This window comes from Zosterops lateralis (genome assembly GCF_965231275.1).
Source record: "Zosterops lateralis genome assembly, chromosome: 1".
Classification (NCBI taxonomy): Eukaryota; Metazoa; Chordata; class Aves; order Passeriformes; family Zosteropidae; genus Zosterops; species Zosterops lateralis.
In genome coordinates this window covers 7,317,756-7,338,599 of record NC_139762.1, presented here as the reverse complement: position 1 = coordinate 7,338,599, position 20,844 = coordinate 7,317,756, and the positions used below count along the sequence as shown (strand labels likewise).

Sequence of the window (20,844 nt, the reverse complement as noted above, 5' to 3'; positions counted from 1 at the left end):
TCTGGATGATGGGGAAATTGGGCAAGTTGCAACAGTGTGCAGCTCACAGTGGATAAACTCTCATCTTTTACGCATCTCTTGGTATGTAAACAGGAGAAGAAACCCTTCACAGCCCCTAGGGGAGGGGTTAGGGAGGTTGTCCCTTGAAGGGCTTCTCTAAGTATTACTGTTCTTCTTCATTCTAATTATGCTAAATATAAATGGCTCTGGATTGTCTTCATGACAGACTTCAGGAAACCACTGAACTGAATGCAGTGGTTATTGGTCACCAGCTTGTGTCTTGTGTCTTCAGCACAGCATGTGAGCACTGGGGAAGTGTTCATACATTTGGTGTGTAGATGATCTGGGGGAACGAGGGGACACCCAGGTCTGCCTTTCCTTCTTGTTGGTTTTAACTTGTATCAGGTACATACAGTGACACAACAATCTGATCTTTTCCTTTGATGGAAAACAAAACAATTCCTGTATTAAATTCAAATATTAATGATATGTAACACTCTGTTCACATTCTGCCTGCCAGGTTACTTTGTCTAACATCATCTAAGGTAATTTCAGTTTTTCCCTATTGCTGCATGCATCTGGTTTTCTTAGAGACCAATGCATTCCCCACCCCATCCTGAACTATATTAGCATTTTTTAAGGAAATGCCTCTTACCTAGCTTATAGCAATGCCTCTTACCTAGCTTATAGCAATCTCTGAAGCTTAACTCCAAAAGCTTTCTTAGGGCCAGATTTTTGTCTGACCTTGAAAGAAATGTATTAATTTGTTTTGGCTTTGCCCAGACTACACAAAGATGAGAAGGATTAGCTTGTTTTTTAGCACAGAGCAATTAACCCTCGAAGAGGAGGGTAGAAGGTGAGTATTAGATGGGGACTTCCCTGCTTTGTATCAAGCAACAATCTGCAGTCCCAAAAATTACCTGTTAGCAAATGTAGTGGCTGTGCCTTGTGGAGTTTGCATAAGCTCTCTTTGGGTCAAAAGCTCTATCTAATCTTTGACTAAATTATATTCTTACCTGTTACAAGTAAGTTTGGGTTATTATAATAAAACATAGGTAGCTTTTGCTCACCATGACCTTGAAACTGTTTTTAAAACATTTGTCCTGCACTTAATAAACTATTAAAAATTGTGTTTATGTGGAAACAGTCATCAGAATAAGCTTTCAGAATCCTAAAGACTCTTTGCTTTTATTTCCTTCTGTATAGTGAAGAAATCTTTGCGTGACTTGGTTAAATTATTTAACCTGTCTGTTTAATGAAATTACTTAAGTTGTTAATGGACCAGATGTTGTGATCACCAATGTAGGCTTTTGTCAGAACCTGTCACTCCTACTAAGAGCTCAAGTAATTTTCTACCACATAACTAAAAAAAAACCTTTTGAACAATTTTCTAGAAATTTCTTTAGTGATTGCACAAGCTGGCAGTAAATATACCTTGTAACCTCTACAGAGCATGCAGTGGATTCAACATTAGAAGCATGGAAGACGATTTATATTTCTCTTCCTTGTGCTGACTCTATTCAGTAAATGGATTTATTATTCTGATTCTCTCCAGGTCATTCTTGACTGGGGTGTTGCCTCTCTCCACGGTAATGAGATAAATGAGGCTTCCAGGAGTAATGCTCCAGAGTGGTTTGCTCCCAGAACCACACAGCAGACTCTGGGTCTGCTGTCACACAGCTTTACAAAAGGATTGACTGTCTGTCCCTTAACTTGGCTTTGAGGCTTCTCTCTGATGAAGCTGCTGCTGTCTGCATTTCTGAGGAGTGTGAATACCCCTCCTTGCTTACCCTGCCCACAGAACTGTAAGAGAATCATCTAATTTAGCCTCTAACCAGCATGTGGGCTGAGGCAGTTGAGCAGCCACATAAAAGCTCCCTTCATTGAGATCAGGCTGGAATCAGTAGCATAATATGGGAAGACTGTTGTGTTTTTTCAGAGCTTCTCCTGTTGCTGGTACACAAACATAGGAGTTTAATTCTTGCAGCTCTTGGAATCAATAGGAAGTGCTCATTTGTGGATCTTGGAGGAATGATAGGTGCCATTTAAACAGAAATTTCTACACAAGGTGTAAGTGATGTGTTTGTGCTTGGCTGAGTGAAAGTTATGTATTATTCATCTTGCCTTCTCTGCCCCCCCACCACTTTTTGGATAAGATCATAATCTGTGAAGGCATTTCTGTGCCCTTCCCCACGCAGCTGATCCCACTGGCTCTGCCCATCAGATTTACCTGATGTTCCCTCAGCCCATTGTGGTGTGAAATCTGTCTGCAGAAAGCTCCAGTTTGGACACATTGACACAGAGCATCAGTGCAGGTCTTGATTTGGTGTCTTCAGCTGGTCTGGGACCTTTCCACAGGCATGTGGTGTGGGGAAGAATTCTGCATGTGGACATGGCACCTGCTCGTGTGGGAGAAATCTAGAATATGTGCATAGTTTTAACTTGAGGAAAAGGCTCTGCCTGTTATTTCTGGGGTTTGGCTTGGACCTGAAAGGTATTAAACCATTGCATCTTAAATTTTACTCAGCTGTGGCGATAAGAAGTGCATGATCTACCCAGGAGTGTTCCCTTTCCATCACCTGCAGAAGATAAATAAATTTTGGTCTAGTTTCATACAAGCTTTCAAAAATTCAGCCTGAGATAGAGGACCCAATCGTGAATGTTTATTGGTTGGGGTTTTTCAGATGTTGAAGGAAGTGTAGCTGCCCAGTTAATAACAGGTTTGTCCAATGTTTCTCAAATCTACTTGGTAAGGTAAAGGAGGAAATTCGTGCTTGTCCCTCGCCCTAGGCAAAAGTCTTTATTGTCCTTAAGTACACTCTTTGTTTAACAGCCTAGTCCTTTGAGGAGGAAGTGCTTCTAACAAATTCATAGACCAAAGCAGAAAATAACTGGAAAATGAATTTGAATGCAGCAGTCATAATGATGAGATGGTTGGTTGTGTTCTTCATACTGGTTCAATCTCCCCAGACAAATCAGTTTGTAAAAACACTGAATTATATAAATGCATCAGAAGAGAGATTTTTAACTTTTCAAAATAGCTCCTTTACAGGACTGTAGTTCTCTGTAACTTAAAAAGATGTCTGGATTGGGCATCACAACCTTATTTGAAGGAAAAAAAGAGTAAGGAAGTGCAAGTTAGATATGTTTCCCAGTGTGAATTGCTTCAAAGTGAAAGTGCATGATGGACTTGGAGAATATCTACCTTGTACTGCTATTGTATTATCAGGATGGTAATTGTGGGATCTGGGGATGAATGCAGGAGTATCCCAACTTAGCTCATAGGAAAAAGTCCTTTGAAGGGCATGCCAACAGCAAGGAAGAGGAGGGCTGTCCAAAGAGCTCTGTAGGAAAGTTGTATTTTCAAGTTAGTAATATGTTTATAATGTGTTCCCAAATAATATTTCATGAGCTTTATTCAGGTGGCAGCCTTGTACAGAGGAAGCACTGCCTGAAGTCCTGGTAGTGTGAGGGAGTAGCAGGGAAGATCTGTTAGCAAGACCATCAGCTTTACCTGCAGCAGTTTTTTCTTTTTCCTCTCTTGGAGACTTGCTAAGATGTGGGCAGCCAGAGAACTTGCCATGCTACTTAAACACAGTCCTGTTTATGTTGGGCTAGAAACTGTTGCCTAATTCAGAAGTCCTGGCTCATAAACACTTGAACCAAGGAGTAAAGTGTGGCTTGCCCAGGTTTTACGCTGTACAAAGGTTGCAGCAGAGCCGTGATGATTTTCCTGTTACAACAAAGACCAGCTGTACTGCTGTGTGTCTTCCTACTTGGTAAGAACTATTGAAATGGGAGTGTTTGGCCTCTTTAAGAAGGAATTCTCAGAGTAACTTTTTCTTCCACCTTCGTGCTCTTAATGGTGAGAACAAAGTCTGTATCTGGAGTGACTTTGCCACATTTGCTCATGTTGTGAAGAGAGATAATGCTGTTTTCCTTTGAAAGTATAAAACTTTGCCCCTTTGCAAGGGGAAGCCTTTGAGGAGCCCCTCCATGCCTTGGTGTTTGGTACTTAAAATATGTGAGTGTATTGGTGTAGAAATCCAACCTTCTTTAGTTCTTCAGCTATTTCTACAGAGTCTGCTAAGACTGGATGCCTTCCTCTTGTAAATTCCTTTCAACTGCATGTCAAACTTTGTACTTTGTTATGCTAGGAAGAGTGGTTGTTTCTCAGGGACTGCCTGAAAGATTTGGGTGTGATGCTGTGGTCCACATGTGTATTTTTGGAGGTGTTTGTCCTCTCTAGTTTTGTACTCTTTAAAAATACTTGGGAATAAAAATAAGCTGGGAATTTGTCAACTGACCCAGTGAAAATGATGGGGAATGTTCAAGATCACTTTAGAGCATCCATCCATCTATCCATCCATCCATCAGGGATCAGAGATGATAAAAATATCAGTCATTTGCTGGGTCTGATACTGCTTTTATACCCCCACAGGAGCTCTGTGCCAAAGATTGTAAGAAGGAGCTTCTTCCTTTCTGTTCTGATCTGATAAAATAGACATTTCCTGGGGTTACATTAGAGGCTTTCCAGGCAAGTGGCTGATGCTGGCATACACAGTGAAACAGGTACACATTTATCATCCTGCCTTTTGATGGCAGCCACACCACAGATGTTCTGGCAGGTCTTGGAATGCTGTCCATGCTACTGGACCATGATTTGCATCATCCTCTTGCTTGGTACTGCCATATCTGAAGGTGTTGCAGAGCTTTGTTTCTTACTTTTGCTACCTTTTGAGCCTTTTCAGTGAATTTTGTCATGAGGCAGTGGTGCTGAGTTGTTTTTCAGCTCAGTAGGATTCTCTGCTCAGCTCTGACCCTTTAGCACCAGGAACTGTGACAGCTCTTTCCTCACAACAATTTGTCAAGGACAGGAATCTTTTCTCAAGGCAAATGAAGTCAATTATTTCAACAGCAACAGTCACTCTCCTTCCCTTACGGGACAGTCCAGGAAGACAAGTCTGAAACCACTGGTTACTTATGGACACAGTCACAGTTTTCATAACACAGTGTTGGGTAAAACAAATGTGTGTGTGTTGTACACATACTGAATTTTTGGAAACGAGCTCAGCCTGAGTTTTCCTTTCAGGTGGTTCCCTCATTCACAGATGTTTACTGGAGAGAGCATTTCTGCAAGGGCTTGTAAAATCCCTGGGATCTCGTAAGAAGGAGTGTCCCTTTCGGTGTTTCCCAGCAGTGAGGAAAAACTTACTCTGCAGTGTGGTGAAATCTTCTACCTCTGTTCCTGGTTTCACTGCCCGGTAATCCAGCTATTTTAGGAGCTCACTGACCGTAAGGGATGAGTTTTTCCAAATATTCTACCTGAAAACCAGGACTTTGATGTCTGGGTGTCTTGCTTTCGTGGTAATGACTGTTGTGTTGGAAGAGGTTTTGTCCTCCTTCAGACTTGAAGTGGAAATGTTTGAATGGTGTGCAGGAACAGTGACCTCCAGAGGTTGTGTCTAACCTAAATTGGTCTGTTCTTTTATTCAGCATATTCACAGTGTAATGACTTCCTGCTGTAAGAAAAGCTTGTTCCTGTTGTGCTCAGTGTAGTGGAATAGCAGCTATTGTTGAGGTGCTCTATGATACATTCAGTATTTAATTGCTGTGTTCTTTTGCTGAAATGTGACCCTTCTACTTAAAGGGCAGAATCTTGGAGATGACAGTCCCACAAAGTAGGATTGCTCTTCTAATTGTAAATGTCTAGACATCTTAGTGAGGGGGGAGAAGGCATCTGTGGGATACAACTTAATCCCTGTGGAAGGCTGGTGAGTCGTGCCCCAGCTGATTGTGAAATCAGGACAAATCTGCAAGGTCAGGGTAAATGTCAGAACAACCTCTAAATTTGGGCAGATAAATCCCATTTTTAGTGGTTCATTGTGTGTGTTAGGACATGGTTAATAAGAACAGAAGTGCTTTGTTTAAAGAGTGTTTGTACATGGTGTTGAACAGCAACAATCTATGGGCTCTGGCTGCTGAACAATGGGTTTGTGAAGGTCAGGCCAGTCAAAAACTGTGGGGTTGAGAAATAACAACGCTGTTGGAGGTCCAAAGATGGGACTTGGTGGAGATCTTCAAAGGCTACTAACTATATATCATATCCTTGTGGGTATTTTCTGCATGAACATCACTGAAACATCTAAAAGTGCTTGACAGAAGCCCAGCTCCACACCCCTGTGCTTTGGCTGGCCACCAAGCAGTACTTTGGGCAGCTGAAATTGGTCAACCACAGAAACTGCAGGGAGGTGTGAGTGGATGAGTATATGTTTGCACTAGGAAAGCAGTTTTAGCAAAGAAGAATTAAGATGTTTAAGGGTTAATCAACCAATTAAGGGGTTGATTAACCCATTTGTAATTACCTTACTTAAATAAGAGACAAGTATTAACATTAAGAACTGATGGCATTATTACTTTCTTTAAAAGATGGCCATTTAACACTTTCTACAATACAACTGGAGGCAACGATAGCAGTGTCACTTGAGCTGTAGTCTAGAGGAACAGCCCAGGGGGTTGAGTTTAAGTATTTCTTTACTAAATTTTGGTGGTTTATTACATCAAATTTTTAATATCCTAGTGTTTAAGCTAAAATTCTTGTCTTTTATGAAAGATTTAATTCTGAACTGTCTTAATAGCTGTATCTGTTCAGCAGCCCTCAGGTTCTCCAAAACGTGTCTTTTAAAGCTAGACAAGATGACACCTAACTGAAGATTCTTGTGATTCTTGGAGGTAAATAACTTGCAAGTAAATCAGACAGGATCAGGGCAAGAACTTATGCTTTGAAGAATCCTTTATTTCCCTTCTGGATTGTCTACAATCTCAGCATCTCGAGTAGTATATCTTTGGAACTCTCTATTTTGAAATGTCTTTTCTGAATCTGAATATCTCAGCTTTGCTGTCTCACCCGTCTGAGTGTGTTACTAGCTGATGTTCTTTGTTGCTGCTGTATCTGGGAAAGAAGTAGTAGCAGGAATTTGGAGACTGCCTGAAGTGCTGTAGTTGGCTCTCCACATGTTTTCTGCCATGGGCATGCTTCTTTTCCAGGTTATCAATTACAGGGTTTGTAAACTTGCTGGAGGAGTTGTGTTGCATGATTGCTATCTGGGAGAAAGCCTTTCCCCTCTGGCCTCAATAGATTGGCTGTTCCCTTCTTGCTCGGATCCAGCCTTGAACATCTTTCTCTTGTGGAAAAACTGGGGACTTGAGCTGACAGTGACTGTGACCTTGTGTGATGGCATTTGTTAGGGAAAGATACCAAAGCTGAAGGCTTGGGGTTTCAGGCAGTGTGAGTGTCCTTTCCCCTTTTTTTGATGAAGAATGGTTAGAACTTATTTTACCCTAAGCTGGAGTTGGTCTGTGTGAACTCACATCTGTCTCATATTTGCTCCCCAAATAGCTCCCTGCTTTTGCTGCATTAACTCCAAGTGTGATGCTGTTATGTGGGAACACTTCATGTATCTTGCCCAGAGGGTTTCTTTGTGGTTTCAGTCTTCCCCATGAGTTAGGATGCTCCTGTGGTGGATTTGGTAATGTTTGTTTAGTCTGACTCCTCCTTGTGTCAGCTGGGTGCCTGAACACCTCTGGCACCTTTCTGTTTAACCATTTTCTAGATAAATCCTGTGTAATTAATCCTACTGTGGCCCTGGGGTTTTGTTGTTGTTTTTCCCCACGTGGCTTCTGCAGTTTCAGTGCAGTTAAGGGATGATGTCTGATGGTTATTCTTGTTCATTGGTGATCTGGGATCTCTGAAGTCAGGAGGCACCTTTGAGATTTGTCATCTGCTGATGTTCTGAGGGTGGATTTGCTTCTCATTGTCAGGGAGGAAGCAGACAGGCTGCAAAGATGGAGCAAGAAATAGAGATCACTGCCTGATTCCATTGACTGTGAAGTCCTTTTATTCCTGTTAATCTGTTGGGGAGAGGATTCCTTTGGCACATTATTTAAAGTAGATCTTTGAGATACTGATGTGAAATCATGATCTGTTCAGATTGCAGTCAGCAAACAATTGCAATTCTGTGTTATTTGGACCAAGGACAAATTTCATGGATACAGAAATAAAGATTGGTTGTGTCTTGGTTTTGTACCAGGTCAAGAACCATCACTTCTGTATTGTGTTTTCCATAGAAAGACTGTTCAGGGGTGTGGGCAGGACAGGAAGGAGGTTATACTCCAGCACATCACCAGTTCAGGATTTTGAGGTGCAGCAGTGCCTGAGTCCTTAATTTTCAGAGAGCCAGAGTTCACAGTGAGGTGTTTCTTTTCAGAATGACACCATGACCTTGTAACTTTTGATTCTGGAAAGGATTAATTAATTAAAAAATTGAAGTACTTGATTGATTTCTTTAGCAGCAAAAGAGGTGAAGTAATTCTTTAAACTTTCAGTCATATTTAGAATATTCAAACTTTCTAATTTGTATAAATCAGGTGTCTAAAAGCTGTAGGAGACATGGAACTGCTGTTCTTTCAATCTCATTTTTTTAACAACTTGCTATAGTGAACATTGACTAGAACATAGCTCAATCTTCATGTGTTAAATTTAGGGCCCTCTGTAGTTTATGGATATATCAGAGGCTTTCATTTAGAATATTCACAAAATAAAAGAAAAACAGATCTGGTTTTGCTAAGCTTTTTCTAGCATTTTAACAATTTTAAAAGTGAAAGGCTTAAGGTTTCTGTTTGGCATTTTGGTTTCTGTTCCCTTTTGAAAGCCAGCTACCTGTTTATACTGCTTTTGGGTTTTTTTCCTGGTGAAAAAGGAAACCCCTCTGTTGGTGTCTGGTATGCTAAATCAAGGCCAAAAATTGAAATTTGTTTAGTTTTCTTCTTTTTATTTTTGCAGGTAAAGAAAGCCTTTTTTGCCTTGGTGGCAAATGGTGTGAGAGCAGCTCCACTGTGGGAGAGTAAAAAACAGAGTTTTGTAGGTAAGTAGTTCTGACATTTTTCAGGATTACTTGAATTTCCAAGGTGCTTTATTGTTTCAGAAGGTGGTCTGAGCCTGGCCATCATGTAACATCCTAGAGAAATACTGGCGAAGAGTTTCTTTTCCCTTCTTGTGAGGAGTGAAATGGTGCCAGCTTCCACAGCATTTCTGTACCTTGAGAGTCATGATGCTTCTTTGAGGTCCCAACCTTCTGAAATTCAGTCTCTAATATTTGCACTTCACTGTGTATTTAAAAATAAAGACAATGGTCGCAGAAAGGAAAATATGAAATCAGAAACTATAAAGAGAATAATTTAATATTCCAGTATCCCAATATAAGGGCAGTACGAGCCTGTCTCTGCCTGTGCTCAATAAGGTGCAGTGAGGATCTCTAAAACCAGAAACGAAGCTACAGAGATGTCCCATGTTGAGTGAAAAACATTAGATCTATGTACTGCTTTTTGAAACAACAATAATCTTCCAAAACTAGATCTCTCTGGCAGCTAGAAAATGAGCTCACAGTGGCAGTGACAAATGGAATTATATGTATGTCTTATGATCTGGAATATTGAGGATTCCTGGGAATGAATGGTAGATACTTAATAAAGCATTTGTTAAAATATTTTAAATCCAAGAGGGGAGGAGCAGTCTTGCAATACACCATAGGGGTGCTGTGGTTTTTATTTTCATTTGATTTCATTCCATGTTCTGTCTGTAACTAAGCTCTACTGATTTAAAGCTGACCTCCAGATTAATTTTTCCCTTCCCGATTTCTTAGTTTCTTCAGTTTAGATGTAAGAGTAGTAAACAGTGGAGCAATTGCATCTTCTCAAATCTAGAACTTGAAAGCTCAAAAAAGATTAATATTTTCAGGTAACTAACCTAATCATCAATATTATATTACATAGCTTGGTGTTGGTGCTTAAAATACATATATGTACAATGGATGTGTTATTTTTTTTCTTCTGAAAAGTCACATTTCCATACATATGTTGAGGATTACCATGGAAATGATTGAATGAAATTCTGAAATAAGTATTAGTCAAGAAAAATGTATTATACTATTCCTCCATTTGACTCTAGGAGTCTGCCTGACTTGGCAAGTACATAATGAGAATGTGTCTTATTCAAAAAGAAAATGAAAGGCAAGAATAATTCTCCAGCCTTGAAAGATGTTCTAAACCCTCTCTTTTCTTCTCATGTTTTTGGTGTGGATGTGGTTTGAATTCAAGGGGTTTTTTGAGTCAGATTGAAAGTGAGGAGAAGCACGTGAGTTATAATACTGAATATTACTTCAGATGTTTTTTTATTCTGAAGCACTGTGACAGTGTGAAAGTGAGTAGACATGGGTTTGAAATCCTGCTGTTGAATAGTTCAATACCCGTAGTATTTTACATGGATTTAACATTTATCATATTATGTATTGTGAATATAAATTGAGAAAATAGCTGAAAGTTCTATATGTTAAGTAAATATCTAAAGACCTGCTTTCTTTCACTTGTTTCAGGAATGTTAACAATTACAGATTTCATTAACATACTGCATAGATACTATAAGTCTCCAATGGTAAGTATGATGTTAAGCTATTATTTGATTATTTGCCATACAGTACAGAGACTGAAATACCAAACTGAGAAGTTTATGATGATTGTGATTATTATTTAAGTCTTTGGATGGTAACTTAGAGGCTTGGATGCTGTAAAAAATCGCTGTTCTTGGAGTGATGGTATAGAATAAACAAGTTAAACTAGTTAAATATATGCAAATATTGTAGTTATGTGGCTGAATTGCACAATCAGTTGGAGATCTGTTGACTTCAATTAACTGTAATTTGAAATTCCCATTGGCAGTCAGTTGATGAAACTCTCTAGCTTGCATGTTCATACAAACATTTACATCCCTTTCTTGTTCCTGTCAAATCACAATTCCCCCTCTACCAATTAAAACATATGTACTATGTTTTACCAGCTACAAAAATCAAGAACAGTTGGATGGAGCAGACATCTGATGTATTTGCCTTCTTGAAGCTCATGTTGCTTTTTAAAATTTATAGTGAAATTCTTGTCAGATGCCAATAGTGTGGTGCACTGGCCTTTGTGCATGTTAAATTCTTCTGTTCTCCGTGGGGATTGACAAGGAGTGGGGAGAGGAACAAATGAAAAGTGCTTGCACAGTGGTGGCTTCTTTAAAATTGTTTCCGTGTTGTAATGATCCTCTACATCAATATTACTGGTTTTTCCATAAGACTTTACCTAATGAGTTCTCACTCATTTACATTATCTAAGGTCCTGTTCATAGGTTCTGCTTAAACTGGCAGCAGTAAGGAGGAATGGAATAGCTGAGGAGGGACAATATCTGACTTAGGTGACTGATGCAGTCTTCTGTAAGAAAAACAAATAAATGAGTGTTCCATCAGGGAATGCTCTAGTTTTAATAGGTGAAATTATGCAGAAAATATAATTCCTAAAGTATTAATCATTTTTTTTCTAAAAGCATCAGGACATACAGTATTGAAGCACATTTTCATAGGTGAAATTATGCGGGAAATATCATTTCAAGTATTATAGTCATTCTTTCTGAAGGCATCAGGACATGCAGTATGAAGCACATTGATACTCGTGCGCTAGATAATATCCACCACTGAGTGATGAGGAACATCCAGTTTCTCCCTAAAGAAGTGCTCTTGCTTGTTTGTGATCTGGTGACTTTATTCTGCCAGCATTAATTAGTCAGGTGATGAGGGTAAGCTTTTTACTGATGTGGGTGTGTGAGGAATCACCTGAGAGTTTACCCTGGATGGTGGTTTGTAGGTGATACAAATTACTGAGGTGATGCCTTTGAGTCCAGAAAAGCCTGGACTGCAAACCTTGGCCAGTAAAAGGCTTTCCTGTCCCCTGAAATGATAAATGCAGGATTGTACTCTGCATTAGGGGCAGGATTGCACCCTTTCTCCTTGTTACAGGAAGTGTTGTGTTGGGCTGTTCTTGCTCTGTTAAATTTTAGACAATGAAATAAAAGAAAATTATTCAAATGTTTACAATGTTAATGATGGATTTAATATTAAATTACTTCAAGTTGAACTTCCATCTACTCATTGTAGGTTCAGATTTATGAATTGGAGGAGCACAAGATAGAAACCTGGAGGGGTAAGAATGTTTACTCTTTGATAATTTTCTAGCTTCTAATGTTTTTCAGTATAATGGATTTTGAATTCATCATACACTTCTGTCGACATATTTTTTCAATGAAAGCAGGAATAGTAAAAGCTTCTCTTTGGGCTTCTATTCCTTATTTTTCTATCTGAAACAGCTATGGACTGGTGATCTAGGCTGTATAACACTTTGCCCCTCGTTCATTGCTCTTTAAGAAAGGAAAAAAAGCAAGTGGAGTGAGGTGTATGTGGAGTGGGAAAGAATAGCGGTGTGCCCCGGTGAGCTGCACGATTCAGCCAGAAATTCCTGCAACATTCTGGGTGTGAGCAGAGGTGCTGAATGCAGGGAGGCATTCAAATTAGTATAAAATCCATATAAAAAGTAGTCTGTATCCCCTGGAATGATACATGGAGGTGTCTGTGTGCAGCAGACACTCTCAGAGCCAGAACGACTAAAGGATTATTTGTTGTAATTGCAGTGACCTCTGCTGGTATCAAGCTTAGTGCTGCATTTAAATTTTATGTCTTTTTAATGTCAGTATAGAGCACTGTGCATAAATGGCAGAATAACCAGCTGTAAATTGCTGACTGCCACTTATGTTTGTATGAATGAATTAATGAAATGCTTTCATAAAAAAGCTGATGTTTTCGTGTGAAGTGGTAACAGTCTATTAATTTTCTATTCACAGAGCTTTATTTACAAGAGACTTTTAAACCTTTAGTGAACATCTCCCCAGATGCAAGGTAGGATTTCACTGTTCACTCTGCCTAACTTGAAATACAATAACGCTGTCTCAACTCTGAATTTAAAGCCTCTTTATATAAGAAGAAACAATTTTTATTGTAAACTACAGCACAGTGAAGAAGGACTCTCTTTTAATATAATCAAGAAGGAGTGAGAGCTTTTTTTTAATTGTGAGTGAAGACTTTTTAGATGATCCAAAGAAGGGAATTTTTAATTGAAATTTTGTCATTTATCAGCATAACTGTTCTGGTAAATGAGCTAGATGTGGGTCAAAATTAAAATGCAAAACAGGCAATAGGATAACCCTTCAAGCTAGCCTGCAGGTCATCTTTATTTCATGAAAATCAAAAAAATTAGAGCCCTTCAGCTGTCTTGTTCTCAGCAGTCACAGTAATTGGAAACTTAAAGTCCTTTTCAAGCCAAATAACTTTCCTCAACTAAAGGAAAGACAATATCTCTGTGGTTTGTTCTGCTCTATTGTAAGGCTCTGTTTCTGAAAATATAAATTGCTGTCCTTTTCTTCTTGATGGAAGTTGAAAGAAATAGTTTTTAAACTGTCATTATGCCTTATTTACTAAATAACGTGAGAGAGGAATTTAGTTGATCACTTAAAACTTGAGTACAACTTAATTGCTAAACTGGAGGGTGAAGTTCTGGTTCTTGCTTTCAGTTTGTGGACCAGGATTGTTTGTGCTCTGGCAAAGGAAGCTGGTGAAGGGAGCTCCAGTGATTACATTGAAGTAATGCTGTATCCTCAGTGGAATTGCCATTTATTCATGAATCAGTCGTTCAATTCAGTCATCAGGGATGTATTTTGAATGGTGGCAGGTTGCAAATAATATTGTTAAGACAACAAAGTAGCCTTAGTTGTTTTCAGTCAGGGGTGCAGCATGAGAAGCCTTGCCGTAAGGAAGACGCAGTAAAACTTTTATAAAAAGTTAAAACTTCCATAAAGGTCAGCTTCATACCTGATCCAGAGATGGGCCTGGGTTCTGTGACAGTCAGACTGCAGCACTTAGGAATTGTTAAACACCTACTCCAGGAGTGGAATCTCTAGCATTGAGGGAATCTTGGCTCTGTGTGAATAAATGGGGCTATTTCATCCCTGTGCTGGACCCAAAACAGACAGCTTGTGTATGGAAAGAAGCCTGCTTCAGCAAGTAGGAGTTTATCAGAGTTCTACCAACTTTATTATTTGCTAATTTATTGCAGTTGCCGAGCAGCTGCTTTATCATGGTCTTAATACACCAAGGGAAAAAAAAAAGTGTCACTTGCAAGAAGAGCAGAGTTGCACAGGTTGGAGTGTTGCTAAATCCTAGTCTGCAGTGGTGCATGGGAATGCTGTAGATCTCCTAAGGATAGTTTTTTGCCAATTCCCAATGATAATTCAGTGAAATTATTGTTTTGGGTTATTTGCATATATGTATGTAGCCATAAAAATGCCCTTTGTAGAAAATGTTACAGAGGTTTGGGATTGAGATTCATTAAGTGCAAGAATTCCATTTTTCACAGTTTGTCTCTTAACAGAAAGACTCAATCTGAGTGCAGGGATACCGCAAGCACAGCACTTGCTGGAAAAACAATTTACACTTGTTAAGAAATATATTTTCTATACTTTATAGCACAAAATGAACTTTCTATCACATTTTTTAAGTGGATTTAGATTTCCATGGACATTATAGTTGTTGATTTGTTCCAAAGCAAAAAGGTGCAAAAGTTAATTTGAAATCCTTCAGCTTCTGTTTTTTATAGCATTAAAGATAATGCAAATAATTACCACATATACTTCATGTGAGTTTATAAGTGTGTGCATATGTATCACTTGGCATTACTTGTTGTTAGCTGGAATTCATTAAAAAAATAAAATGCTTTTCTCCTCAGCCTTTTTGATGCTGTATATTCGTTGATCAAAAACAAAATCCACAGATTGCCAGTTATAGATCCAGTCAGTGGAAATGCACTTTATATACTTACCCATAAAAGAATCCTCAAGTTCCTCCAGCTTTTTGTAAGTATTTAAAGCTACACTGTGCTTAACTGATTTTTTTCCCCACAGTAGACATCTGATGTAATTAAGTAATTAAAGTCTTAGTGCAGAAATTTTATAATGAGCTTCTGTATTCATTGTGTCTTTGTGTATCTTTTATTGGTAACAGGGAAATCAGAGCTTGATTTAAGGCCCGTATTTTTCCTTTACTTTGTTTTACTCCTTTAAAGAAACCAAAACACCAAGGACTTGTCTATTGGAGTGATTTGCTGTTGTTTCTGGAACATCTCCTCAGCTTCAGGAGTTTGTTTACATGAAAAGAAAAATTAACTGTCTCGAGAGATAAGATTGTCGTTACTCCCTGTAGTAATGTTAGTAACAGCAATGAACAAGAGGCCAAACAAAGCAACAAGAATTCGGAATAAATGTTCAGATTAATGTTTTCTATCTTCTCTCTCCAGTTTTTGTGGGAATAGCATAGCTTAGGATCTACAGCTTTTAGTCGGGTATTGCTACTACTACTACTACTACTACAAAAAAAAGAGCAAAAATCCTAGTTATGTTCTCTTAATTTAGAGCTTCTTTGAACAGAAAATCCTTAGGTTGTTTGGGTTTTGTATTAATTTGTATTAATCAGAAAACCACAGTGACCTGTAACCATCATTTGGAGTCTGTAGAGGATGAGTGACTGTCAATGTCAACCCATTCCTTCTGCCTCCCCTAGATGTCAGAGATGCCAAAGCCTGCCTTTATGAAGAAGAATCTGGATGAACTTGGAATAGGAACTTATCACAACATTGCCTTCATACATCCAGACACTCCTATCATTAAAGCCTTGAATATATTTGTAGAGCGAAGGATATCGGCGTTACCTGTTGTGGATGAGTCAGGTGGGTACAAAGAGTGGGAAGGGAAATGCTGCTGAGTCCTGGACTGATGCTGGGGCACAGGAGAAAACACAAGAAAGAGTAAAAAAAAAATCACTGAAAAGGCATGGGGGAAGAAAGGGAATGTAAAGAAATACTTCTACAAAATGTAGGTTGATGGGCTTAGAAGAATTTCATTTTTTGATAGGTCGTTTGGGTTTTTTTTTTCAGTCTTTCCTTCTTGACCTGTCATTTCTTTCTGTGTAGTTATAGCAGATGAAAGCAGGAAGCAAGAAAACTGATAGTGTATTTTAAGCACTTTGTTAACTTTTGTTTTTCTTTTCTTTTTAGGAAAAGTTGTAGATATTTATTCCAAATTTGATGTAATAGTAAGTATATCTCTTAAATTCTATTAAGTATTGTATATGTAGTAAGCATTTGCAAATTAATTTGTTAATATGACAGCTTTATTTTGATCCTTTGGCTGTAGTTAACAAACTGAATGAAAGAGATCCAATTCACCCTGCACATAATTTTTTGATTATTATTACTACTTTTATTTAAGTTATCCTTAGTAGTACTATTTGCACACAGGCTTTTGCTGTTCTGGATGTTACCCAAAATAAGATCTGGCTGGGCGTACTTCAGAGGAGGGGATCAAAGCTGGTGAAAAGGCTGGAAGGAATATCCTGTAGGAATATCTGAGGACTCTGGGTTTGCCTGGTGTGGAGAAAAGGAGGCCAGGGGGTGATGCGCTCATGGTTCTTGAGGCTTCCTGAGGAGAAGTGGAAATTAAGGTGCTGAGCTCTTCTCCCTGGGACCCAGTGACAGGACAGGTGGGAATGTCCAAAGCCACGCTGCAGAGGTTCAGGTGGGGCTTTAGGAAGCATTTATTTGCCAAGAGCTGGTTGAACACTGGACAGGCTTCCCAGAGAGGTGGTCAATGCCTCAAGCCTGTCAGTGCTCAGGGGGCACTTGGGCATTGCCCTTAGTGAAATACCTCAGCTTTTGCTCCTCCCTGGAGTGTCAGGCACTTGGACCAGGTGATCACTGTAGGTCCCTTACAGCTGACCTGTGCTGTTCTTGCTGGTTTCTATTTTTGAGTGAGGTCTTCCTTTTTCCAGCTGCTGTCATTCCAGTCTGTTCTCAGAGAGAATGCAGATTTCTCCTTGCAGTCTGAGTACTTTGTACAGCTTGACCTTCTCAGTGATGTAAAAACTACTTGGCCCATTCTTTTGTGTCTCTGACTCCAGAGTCTTGCATCTGTATTCCTTCTGCTTTAGATCTAATCCAGGACACTGTTTCTGGATTTCCCTCAGGATTCCAGTTACATACTCAGATTCACGCCGTGATTTACCAGCCTCTGAGAGCAAGGGCTCCTCTATTCTCATGGCTTTCAGAAACCTGAAAAATATAGGTATTTTTGTCCCTGTCCCCTCCCAGCTGTGTGGACCTGCTTTCTAATTGCAGCATCTGACAACTGCATTATTTTCAAGAGATTTCACTGCCCAGGTTGCCACCAACCAGCTGCACTAATGAAGAATCCAGATGTCTGAAATACTGCCTAGGAGGCCTTCAGTAAGATGGAGAGCAGTCCCAAGAGGAAAGACTTTAAGCTTAGAAATATCTCTAGCTGCAAACATTGTATTTAATATTGAAGATTCTGTGATGTCACTGCTCTTGCCTATCATTTCTAGGCATTTGTCTTCATTATTTGAGATTCTCTACTGTGTAAGATCCTGTTCTACCATAAAAGCTTGTCAGGGAAAAGGCAGTAGCTGTAGAGAGAATGACCTGATGTATCAAAGACAATGAAATTACACAGTTGGTGGAATCAGTGTTTCAGTTTATTTTATAACTGTGTTAGATTTTGAGGCAGGACATGTTTCCTTCATTTCCCATTCTTCTTCAGAAAGACACCAAAAGGAGGAGGGGTCCTTATGTTTTTCACCTCTTTTCTCATTTTAAGGGATGAGGCAACAAATAGGATTTTTAGAGATGTTGGATCATTTATCTGGGCAAAAATATGTATTGGGAGCTGGATAAAATCCCCACACCACAAAGATACAATTTTTAGGATATAATTGTTTGCACCCAGCTAACATGGGAAAGAGTTAGGGCATCTCTTGATTACTTGGGATTTTCCTCACATGTCCTAGTTTGCTTATTAAGTTGGGGTAAAAAGATTCTATTCTTAAAAGATAATCACCTCTGAGGTTCCAGATTTCATCAGGCTGCTTCAACCTGATCTTCAGCTTTAAAAGAAGGGAAAAAAATGTAATCTGAAGTGTATGATCTGATCTTCCAATAAACATAGAATTTCCAAGGTGGTGATTTTTAACTTTTAACCATGTGGTTAAATATCCTTGCTTGGTGATTGAAGCTATGTCTGTGTATGCAGCTGGCTGAGTTGATACATTTCTTTCATTTTAAGAGTTCTGAATTAATTTTCAGGTTCTTAACTGGGGAAACCTGGGAATGGAGTGGTGTATAGGAATACCTTTATATTGCACCAGTTATTGTGTGCAAGGTGACTTCAGTTTGCAGAGGCTTTTTATGTCCTCTCAATGTCCTCCATTACTACCTGGTTAAATTAATTAACTAAAATTGTTTTTATCTTCATGATCATCTCAAACCTGTCTTGTCATGTTTGGTGTAATTCAATCAAAAAACTTGACCTGAGTATCTTCAAGCCAAAAATTAATTTAATTTTATTGCTTGGCCCAGTGCTTTCATTTAAAAGCTCTGTCTTTGTTCTTCCTTCAGTACCTCAGCAGCAAAATCAGTAGGCAAGGGTGTGCCAACACTACTAAAATACCACCATGGTCTCACCTACAGAAAGTTTTTGCAGGTCTGGACAGAGTCCTCTCACTGCAGGCATAATCCTGTTCTTAGAATGAAAGTTAAAAATGTCAGCTTTCAAATTCTTTTAATCTCTTCCTTTTAATGGTGGGGATGGGATTTCATTGTTATTATTCTTAGAGTACTTACTAAAATACACCCAGACAGAAAAGTTGTCATCGAATGACACCACCAGCTGAGTCCAGGAGAGGGAGTTTGAGCCCACAAATCAGAAAGGTGAAGAATTAATTTGCTCTCCACTTAGCTCTCAGCCACCAACATCTACTCTGTGGGTGGTGTTCAGAACAGTTGGTGTCTTCTCCTGCCCCATGAAAAACAAACAACAAAAAAATGGTTTATTCTGTGTGGCGTGAAATCTGAAGAGCTTCACCTTTACATTTGCTGCTCGTGGCAAAAGCAGGATGAGTGACCCCAAGGCAAAGATGAGATGCAAAGTAAGATTTTCACTGGCCTAATGCATATCCCCAGTTTTATTAATTAACCCAGGGTGTCAGATGGTGTTTAGCATCATTGTGCTTGACAGTTCCCAGAATCTGAAGCTGAAGAGCATCTGCTTTGTTTAATAAGTTACTTGGAATGGACTCAGCTTAGCCCAGAAATGCCTATCTGCTTGATGCCAAAATGTTTGCTTTATTGAGCACTTTGTTACTAAGTAGTGAGCTGTCTGATGTGGCCTGGGTTTGTTTTTTTGCAGAATCTTGCTGCTGAAAAAACGTATAATAACTTAGATATCACGGTGACACAAGCCCTACAGCACCGCTCTCAGTATTTTGAAGGTGTTGTAAAGTGTAGTATGCTGGAAACACTGGAGACCATTGTGGATAGAATAGTGAAGGCTGAGGTGAGTCCCTGCATAATAAGTTGCAATTTGTGTTATGGAACTGATAAACAGTACATATTTATCCTCTTTAAGTTGTTTTGATTACTTGGTGAAAGTATTTTTAATGATTATGTGTGTTAGGTCTTAGTCTGCTCTATAGACTTAGGATTTAGATGCTTACAGGGATGTGCAAAATATTTTACAGTATACCTGTAATAATCAGTTATTTGCATTTTTGTTTTATGACATTAACTAAACTAAATGCAAAGCTTTCCCAAGTTTCTTCCAAGCCTGCCATAAGTTTTGCAAACAAATCATTTGTTAAACTCCAGTTCATAGCTTGGCTCAGGAAATTTATTGGGTGCAACTCATTTTGATGCATGATGAATCCTGCACTTCTCTCTCAGAAATGTAGTGAAACAACTATAAAGTAAATTCTTGTGAAGAAGCCTTCACTACTGCTCTTGTAAATTTTTTATCTGTGTGCTGTCCATTCTTTTGGTGCTGTTTATCTTGTTTGTTAGTACTGGGAGCTTCCTTACACACAGAAGTGAATGAGTTTGTAGGTCTTCCTCCCCGTAAGACTACTCTGCAGAAGAAAATCAATATTCCCAGTGTCAGTCATCTCTGAGGTGTGATCAGCTCCATTTAGATGCTTTTACTTAATCAATTACAATATGTATTTATTTTTTAGGGTTGTAACCAGGCATATACTTGATATAAGGAAAACTTCCACTTTGTTAACAAGCCCCTAGAACCTCATTAAGCAATTTCTGCTTGTAACTTTCTGCATTTGCTTGAGCTTCCTCCTGAATGGAATAATTTTAGCATTCCTGATACACAGATTTCAAACTTGGATTATTTTATTACTATCTTAAGAAGCTTTAGACATTTGGGTTTTAAGAACAACTCCTACCCTCTCGTTCAGTCTAAACAGAGTGAGATTACATGTAAAAATGAGTCAGTCAAAACTACTACCAAGCTATTTTTAGCTGCCAGACAAGTCCTTGATCTTACAAGTAATTAAACAAATGAAACATTGTCCATTTTTCTTGAACTCATTACACTGAGAGAGGAATAAAATTATTAAATATGTGCATATGCAGAAACTAATAAACATGTTTAAAATATAACCAGCATAGTTTTATCAAAAATAAATTTTTTTCTCTCAACTTAATAGTGAAGAGAGATAATTCACTTGGGTAAAAATAAACATGTAGTAGGCTCTGAACTTTAGACAGACACTTCCCTGGTTCTGCAGTAGCTTTTCACAGCTTGCTGTGGCCAATAAGCCTCAGGATACAGGAGCATCCACCTCATTTCCCTACAGTTAGGACAAAAGTTTCGTGGTGTAAAATGTTCCATAGAAGAGGTTTGTGAAGATAAGATCATTATTTGAAAATATGGTCTTACTGTTGATAAATCTTTCTTCTGAGTTGTGTCCTTGTTTATTTGCATAGATAAATTGAATCATTTTTCTGCCAGTCTGT

At 38.8% G+C, this 20,844-nt stretch overlaps 1 protein-coding gene across 4 annotated transcripts in view; it reads left to right on the top strand.

The window, feature by feature from the left end:
• Nucleotides 1-20,844, top strand: part of PRKAG2 (protein kinase AMP-activated non-catalytic subunit gamma 2) — a 210,851-nt gene that overhangs the window by 185,717 nt on the left and 4,290 nt on the right. For all 4 annotated transcript variants that reach the window (XM_083866373.1, XM_083866375.1, XM_083866374.1 and 1 more), the window contains 8 exons: nt 8,843-8,924; nt 10,431-10,489; nt 12,024-12,069; nt 12,764-12,818; nt 14,701-14,827; nt 15,531-15,696; nt 16,024-16,061; nt 19,229-19,375. In XM_083866373.1, coding sequence (XP_083722499.1) covers nt 8,843-8,924; nt 10,431-10,489; nt 12,024-12,069; nt 12,764-12,818; nt 14,701-14,827; nt 15,531-15,696; nt 16,024-16,061; nt 19,229-19,375 — 720 coding nt within the window. The remainder of the gene's footprint in view (nt 1-8,842; nt 8,925-10,430; nt 10,490-12,023; nt 12,070-12,763; nt 12,819-14,700; nt 14,828-15,530; nt 15,697-16,023; nt 16,062-19,228; nt 19,376-20,844) is intronic.